Below are 8,553 nucleotides of genomic sequence, written 5' to 3'. Positions count from 1 at the left end.
TTTGAAGACCAATGTGCCAAAAGTTTTCTTAATGACACTATCTCCCTGTGCCACCACTTTCAATGAATTATAGACCTGTATTCCAAGATCTCTTTGTTCTACTTTGACTCCTCGGTGCCCTACTGTTCACTGGTTTGTCCTCCCAAAGAGCAATGCAGTACTTTTCTGCATTAAATTGCATCTGCCATCTTTCTAGTTGGTCCAGACCCCACTACAAGCTTTGGTAGTCATCCTCACTGTCCAGTATGCCCCCAATCTTGGTATCATCCACAAATTTGCTGAACTAGTTAACCACATTATCATCCAGATCATTGATATCGATGAAGAACAACAACGGACCCAGCACTGACCCTGGCGGCACTCCACTAGTCACAGGCCTCCAGTCAGAGAGGCAAACGACTGCTACAATCCTTTGGCTTCTCCCACAAAGTCAGTTCCTAATATAACTTACTACCTCATCTTGAGTGCCAAGCAACTGAACCTGCTTGATCAATCTTCCATTTGGAACCTTGTCAAATGTTTTGTCCATCTGGACAACAGCCACTGCCTTGCCATCATCAACTTTCATGGTAACTTCCTGAAAACCCTCTTTCAGATGAGTTGGATGTAACCTGCTGTGCACAAAGCCATGCTGACTACTCCTAATCAATCCAAATACACATTAATCCAGTCTCTTAGGATACCTTCCAATAACTTTTCCATCACTGATGTCACGCTCATCAGCTTATAATTTCCTGGTTTATTCGTAGAGCCTTTCTCAAACAGCAGAACAACATTAGCTATCCTCCAGGTATCTCACCTGTCCGCTAAGGACCCTACTATTTCATTATTTATTGGGAATCGGCCCATTGGCCTTTCCTGCCACTCTGACCGGTAACCCCCAATTTAATCCTAGCCTAATCACAGGAAAATTTACAGTGACCATTAACCTACTAACTGATGCATCTTCAAACTGTGGGAGGATATCCGAGCACCCGGATGAAACTCACGTGGTCCTGGGGGAAAAGTACAAATTTCTTACAGACAGCAGCAGAAATTGAAACTATACTGTGAAGCATTCTGCCAACCCTATGCTACTGCCCTTTCCTCAGGGTCTGAGGGAAAAACTGTCAGGCCCTGCGGATTTGTCCCAAAACTGCAAACACTTCCTCCCGTCACCTCACAGCCACTTTGCCTCAATTCTGTAGATTCTCCTGAGTAAATGCAGATGTAAAAAAATGTCATTTAGGATCTCCCCCAACACTTAACTCCATACAGAGGATTACCAATCTGACCTTCCAGAGTATCAATTTTATCATTTTGCTCTTTTAACATATCTGTTGAAGCTCTTAGGGGTCTCTTTCACCTTGTCTGCTAGAGAAACCTCATGCCTTCTTTTAGCCCTCCTGATTTCTCCAGGTGAATTTCATATACTCAAGTACCTCATTTATTCCTACCTGCCTGTACCTGCTAGACACCTCTTTTTTCTTAATCAACCCTCAACCTCTCTTGAAAGACAGGGTTTCCTAAACCTATCATCTTTGCCTTTTATTCTGAGGGGCACATCAAGATTTGTACTCTCAAACAATACACACAAAATGCTTGAGGAACTCAGCAGGCCAGGCAGCATCTATGGAAAAGAGGTACAATCAACATTTCAGGCCGAGACCCTTCAGCAGGACGGGAGGAAAAAAAAGAACTGAAGACTAGATTTGAAAGGTGGGTGGAGGGGAGCGAGAAACACAAGGTGATAGGTGAAACCTGAAGGGGGAGGGATGAAGAGCTGGGAAGTTGGTGAAAGAGACACAGGGCTGGAGAAGGTGGGAGTTTGACAGAAGAGAACAGGATGCCATGGAAGAAAGGGGGGGAGCAACAGGGAGGTGATGGGTGGGCAGAGAGACAAGGTGAGAGGGGAAAAGGCCTGCCGAGGTCCTCCAGCACTTTGTGTGTTGCTTGGATTTCCAGCATCTGCAGATTTTCTTGTTTGTGATTGGACTCTCAGACTTTCACTTTTGAAGGCGTCCTACCTACCAACTACACCTTCTTTCAGCAGTTTCTGTATGCTGCAATGAAAAGTAGTCTTCTGAATTTAACAGCGTTGTGGAAGCTTGTTGGTGTGTGGGGCTCTGAGGATGTGGGGTGTTTGTGACACAGCGACATATGTTCTCTAGTCAACATACTGAGTGTCCTTGTCTGCACCTACCCCACATGGGCACAGTGCTTTTCCCCATCAGAGACGCCCCCAACACACAGAGCCGTTTGATAGGTACCTGTGGTCTGCTGCCCAGTCCTGGTTTACTATTTTCACAGACGTACTGAGATACGGTGAAAAGCTTTGCTTTATGTTTCATCCAGACAGATCATTGCACATGTCAGTATGGTGAGGTAGTCTTGAGATAAACCAAGGATACAAATCGGAATAAAGCGTTAGTTAGAAAGTACAGTGCAGGTGGACAACAAGGTGCAAGACCACAGCCAGTTTGTTTGATCTTCACTCTAAATCAGACTCATGTTAGCTGGTGAGAAGTTAACATCTGCCCGACGGGTGGGAGGCGAGTTCAAGCTCAAGTTAAGGTTTAATGGCATTCAACTGTACCGATGTACACCACCAAATGAAACAACATTCCTCCAGACCAGGGTGTACACACATAACACAAAATAATATTACCACAAATATTCAAAAGTAGAATTTAATGAAAAGAGCAGTGCCCCAAAGAATGAATGACAGTTAAATGTTAGAACCCCAAAGCCCCCCTCCCTCCCGTGCGGAAGTGGCAGCAAGCAACAATCCCCCCTCCCCCACCGGCAAAAGTAAAGCGCACCCGCTACCAGCACCCAAGCGTGAGCAAAGCAATAGCAAAGACACAGACTTGCAGTTACCCCAGACTACATCGTTCACCCAATAATTCGACATGCTGCAGGCTCTCTCTCCTAATGAGGGAGAAAGTTGTGACTCCATTTTCCAACGAGCGAGAGATAACAAACGATTCGCTGGATTACGATGTTAAAAGTCCATTATGTCACTTTTTCAGAGCTCTACGCCCAGAGTTTAAGCGGATCTTGGATCCCTGGGCGTACAGCAGATGTTCCGACTCCCTCAACGACACACGGATCTCTTGTGGTGAGACCACGGCATGCCGAATAGTGGCAGATCGTGGAACCCCGAGAGCGGGTCCCATTCAAGCAAAGAACTGTAGTCCGGTTCTTCAGAAGAAACCTGAAAGGGGAAAAACAGAGATATTAAAGATGGAAATAGGACTGTTTCCAAAGATGCAAGCAAGGGAGTCACCGTTGGGCACCATCATCCACTTAGCTCCACCTCCAGTTATTTTATTTTATCAAATATGAAAATAATTTCCAGTGGACTGCTGATCTAAATCCTTTCAGGTGGTCCATGCTGTTAGTCAGTTCTAACTCTGTGTGGATGTTTCCTGGGGATCAATCCAGGCCAACATTCTCACCAGTCTCACACTGTGATGTCACTTCAGGAAGTAAAACAGAAAGGAAGGTCACAGAGGCAGGGAGTGGCAAGGGGTTGGAGGTGGTCAAAGAGAGGGTGTAGGGAATGGAGGGGAGAGTCAGAGACAAGGAAGGGTTCGGGGAGATATTGGGTCACAGAGATGGGTCTGGGGCTGGAGGGGGTTACAGAAATGGGAGGAGTCTAGGGGCCAGAGGTGGGAGGGGGTGTCACAGAGATGTGATGATGGGGTGTAGGGACCAGAAGAACTCAGATGGGAGGGGTGTAGGGGAAGCCACAGTTGAGGTTCTGGGACAATTGAAAGTTGAGTTTCCCCAGGAAGGAATGAGGTCACTTACCACCAAATGAGAAAGACAATACCCACAACAACAAGAACGCCTGCCACAGTCCCTCCTGAAGAGAAATGATATAATTAGAGTGAGTCAACCAGAAATGTACAACATAGACGTGGGACGTCCGTTACCCCTGGTGCCTGCTCCATCATCCACACCCATCCCAGATATACCTTCATCCACACTACAATCCCATTCACTCTTCATCACCAGTCTTTTGTATTAACAAGTCTATCCATCCCCTTCTTAAATCCCAAGTAAATTGTTCCCTGAGTGTGGTGATACAGGTAGACAGGATGGTGAAGGTGTTTGGCACATGAGCCTTCGTCATTCGGGGTACTGAGGGCAGGACTTGGGCGGTCATGTTGCAGTTGTACGGGTTGTTAGTGAGCCCAAACTTGGAATATTGTGCTCATCTTTGGTCAACTTGATATGGGGAAAGTTCCCATGAATTTGGAAAGAGTGCAGATTGGATCTGAGATATTGCCAAGGCTCAAGGGACTAAGTTATGGAGAGAGGTTGGGTCTTTCTCTGGAGTGTAGGAGACTGAGGGATGACCTTCTAGAGGTGAACAGATTATGAGGGGCTCAGAACTGTGGAGTTCATCAGCTGCGGATGTCGTCATTCGGAAAGGGGACTGAAGGCAGAGATGAAGAAGTTTGGACATTGAGAAGTGGGGTGAAGATGCAAAGGTTACAGGGGGAAAGTGGGAGGTTGGGACCGAGAAAAAAAGTCAGCCATAAATGTATGGAAGGGCAGACTCATGAGACAAATGGTCTTATTCAGCTCCTGTGTCTTCTGGTTTAAAACTGCCCCCACAGCAGAGCAATAGGGGATAGAGTGGAAGAGGGGCTGCAATCCAGGGACAGAGGGCGGGAGAGCCCAGTTACTGCTGGGCTCATTTAACTCCTTCTGAACTAGACACCCTCCAGCCACTCATTTCAGGTCCCAGTTTCAGAATGAGAAAACTCACCTAAAGGTGCAATCCACCCAGCCGGGCTTTTAGGTCTATCCTGCATATCTCCTCTGTCCGATCCATTCCTCCATGCAGGCACTGGCTCCAAAGTCATCACTTCCAGTGGGCTGGACGCTTGGTTGACCACTGTCGTCTGTCTGGGGCACTTCCAGTCTGCAAAGCACAGGGGTTCTGCCTCAGTTCTGAGATGCTCTCTGTCAATCTGCACTCTCCAGAGGTCGGTGAATGGCTGGTGAACTTAGGGCAATGGAAGCAGAAGGCGAGCCTGCCCCAGAGCTCAGAAATACAGTCACCCAGCACGGAAACAAGTCCAGCTGGACAGGATGCCCATCTGTCAGTCCCATATCCCTCCAAGCCTCTCCTATCCTTGTACCTGTTGACGTGTCCTTTAAGTGTAATGTTATCTGCCTGAGCCACTTCCTTGCCCCACACATGAACCACCCTCTGGGTGTACAAGTTTCCTTTTGGATTCATAGTAAAGCATCTTGCCTTAAATCCTGCCCTCTAATTCTTGATTTTGCAACCTCAGGGAAAAAACCATGCATATTCACCCTACCCATGGCTCTCATGATTTTATACACCTCTTTAGTCAACCCCCAGTCTTCTGTCCTCCACTGAATAAGGGCCCAACCTGCCCACCCATCTCCACAACTCAGAATCGAGTTCGGACAACAGACGCATGATGCTCCTCTGTACTCTTTCCAGCTCAGTGACATGTTCCCTATAGCAAGGTGACCAAATCTGAACACAATAGTCCAAGTGCCCCCTTCCCAATGTCTTGTGCAAGTCTCATGTCCTCTTGTGTCCCAATTTCCATCAGTCTCAATCCTTACTCCAAACCCCCTCCACACAATCTTTCTGACATTTATCCCTTTCCCTCATCCTTCACATTCTCTGGGGCACAGTATTGACGGTACTGTCTTCTAGTAGAAATGACTGACCTCGATCCTGTAACTCTGTCGCCTCGACTGAAATGATGACAGCCCTACAGTAATCATTACACCAGAGTTGTCCATTAAGTATCCAATAATCTGCTATGCCCCTCAGCTGGAAGATGAGCTAATCTTCTATACTTCCGTATGTTATTCCAGTTTAAACTCTCAACTCTTAATTTGGCTTGATTGTTATAAAGTACTAGAACACACTTTCCAGCAAAACAATTTACAGAAATGCAGTCGGAATCCTTCTCCCCCACAGACTCTAAAACGAGATTTGGCTCTACAAGAAGTTTGATTCGTAGAGACTTGTAATGAAATTACAAAAGCTAGTACCTTTTTGTTCCCGGGGTTGAAATGTAGAAAGGGTGTGCATTTAAGGTGAGAGGGGGCAATTTCAAAGGACGCGTGCTGAGCCAGTTCTCTTCACAGGAACGCACCACAGCAAATTTCCAATACATGGAACAGGACACAGCAAATGAATTAGATTGTTGCCCCACGAATGCTGAGTGGCTCGACTGACCTGCCAGGGTGCCGGTGGAGACAGATGCAACAGTCATTTGACAGGCTCTTAGACAGAAACATGACTGTTCAGACAATGGAGGGATGTTGACGTGACGTAGGGAGAAGGGACTATACACGTATGAACATATTTAATAAGTTTAGCACTGCATATTGGGCCGAAAGGCCTGTTCCTGTACTGTTGTCATTTAGATCAGAACACAGGAAACCACGGGCCCCTGCAAGGGGTGTGTGGGGGAAGGGGGAGGTGTGAAAGGGAATATTGTCCAGACACCAAACCATGGGAAGAGTGGGATTCTGGAATATCAAACCCTCATGGTACATGCCTCTCCCCCGGCACCTACCTGGAATGGGGAAGCTAATCTCACAGTAGACAGGGTTGGGGATAACATCCCGGGGATACTTCAGGATGACATAGTCAGCAGCCACCCAACCCTGGCTGGCGTTTTGACAGCAGAGTTCATCTCCCTCGCTCCTGATGCAGGTATCTGTGAAGGACCTCGGGTAGCTCTGAAGACGCAAGCTCTCCTGAGCAGTCGGGACGCAGGAGCATTTGAGACTACTGTTGGCCTCATTGAAAGAGCAGGTGGCCTGCCGATCTGAGGGGAGAGGAGTGTTCACAGTCAGTGGGGTCAGGGGGTGACCATCATCCTCACCTCCCCACCTTAACTGCCCTACCATCCTATCGCACACTCCTGGCGTCAGACACAGAGTGAAACTCCCTTCACACTGTCCCATCGCACACTCCCGGGGTCAGACACAGAGTGAAACTCCCTTCACACTGTCCCATCACACACTCCCGGGGTCAGACACGGAGTGAAGCTCCCTCCACACTGTCCCATCACACACTCCTGGGGTCAGACAGAGTGAAGCTCCCTCTCCACACTGTCCCATCGTATACTTCCGGATTCAGGCACAGAGTCAAGTGCCCTCCCACTCCATTCCATCACACACTTCCAGGGACAGACACAGGGTGAAACTCCCTCAACACCTTCTCATCACAAACTTCTGGATTTGGCCACAGAGTTAATTGTTCTCCACACTGTGCCATCACACACACATGGGATCAGACATTGTGTGAAGTTCCCTCTAGACAGGATGTACTTACCAGGAGCAGATCTGCCCATGATCATACAGACTGTGATACACCTGAGGAAAAAGAAATGTTGATTTGAAGAGTTAATCTGCAGAATCTGACAGCTGGAACTATGCAACTAGCTGCCTGTTCTCTCCCAACGTTCCACCTGCTCTTAATTATTTCTTTGGGATATAATTTATGGGCACTTAGAAAGCAATGACCTTATTAGAAACAGTAAATCTGGTGTTGTGTCAAGCAATTGTGACCCCAGTTCATAGACAAGACCATCAGATATAGGAGCAGAAGTGGGCCATTTGGCCCATTGAGTCTGCTGCATCATCTCATGGCTGGTCCAACTTTCCTCTCAGCCCCAATATCCTGTCTTTTATCTGTATCCCTTCATGCCCTGACCAATCAAGGATTTATCATCCTTTGCTTTCAGTATACGTAAAGTCTTGGCCTCCACAGCTGCCTGTGGCAAAGAATTCCATGGATTCACCACTCTCTGGTTAAAGAGAATGCATGTAAATTATCTGGATGAAAAAAAGGATGGGTGATTACATTCACCAAAGATACAAGGATTGGTGGCATCATGGATAGTGTACAAGATTACAACAGATATGGTGAGATACAGATCAGTTACAGAGATGGGCAGAGAAATGGCAGGTGAGGGTTAATTGGGACAAGTGTGAGGTGTTGCTCTTTTTAGGAGGTCAGATTTAAAGGGACAGGCCACATTTAAAGACAGAACCATTAATAGTATTGTGCAGGTGAATCTTTGGGTCCTTGTCTAGATCTCCATGAAAGTGGCTGCACAAATTGATATGGTAGAAGATGTAGGGCATGCACGCGCTTATTATGAATGATGAATTAGTCTACTTGCATTGTTTAATTGTGTATAACCTACACTCAGTTTTGTCTTGCACTGTACTGCTGTTGCAAAACACTTCTTGCAACATACTGATCTAAAAATAACCACCGAGTTCAAGGGTCAGCGAGTTATGTTGCAGATTGATCAAGCCATTCTGGCTGCTTTGCAGTACATTGCATTGCACTCTGTTCGGTTCGCCCCGTTACAAAATGGGGCGCGTGTTATTTTTAGCTGAGAGTGGTGGGTGCCTGTGATGCGCTGCCAGGGATCGGATGGAGGCAGATATGATAGAGGTGTGCAAGCGTTAGGCAGACGTCCTCACTGGAGGATGTGGAAGCTTTAGCGTGGTTTACCAGGATGCTACCTGGAATGCTGAGCGCGT

The 8,553-nt window shown here is 47.1% G+C and overlaps 1 protein-coding gene across 1 annotated transcript; it reads right to left on the bottom strand.

Annotated features, from left to right (window-relative positions):
* Positions 1–2,806: 2,806 nt before the first annotated feature.
* LOC140740364 (uncharacterized) lies at positions 2,807–7,366 on the bottom strand. Its single transcript, XM_073069534.1, has 5 exons — positions 7,331–7,366; positions 6,567–6,821; positions 4,763–4,918; positions 3,796–3,850; positions 2,807–3,196 (listed from the first exon to the last, which is right to left on the bottom strand). Exons 1-5 carry the CDS (start codon positions 7,353–7,355, stop codon positions 3,016–3,018), a joined length of 672 nt encoding a protein of 223 aa, XP_072925635.1. The 5' UTR covers positions 7,356–7,366; the 3' UTR covers positions 2,807–3,015.
* Between the last annotated feature and the right edge of the window lie 1,187 nt (positions 7,367–8,553).

This window comes from Hemitrygon akajei, chromosome 1 (genome assembly GCF_048418815.1).
Source record: "Hemitrygon akajei chromosome 1, sHemAka1.3, whole genome shotgun sequence".
NCBI classification, from domain to species: domain Eukaryota; kingdom Metazoa; phylum Chordata; class Chondrichthyes; order Myliobatiformes; family Dasyatidae; genus Hemitrygon; species Hemitrygon akajei.
The sequence above is the reverse complement of the archived record's forward strand: the minus strand, read 5'-3'. Positions and strand labels throughout refer to the sequence as shown.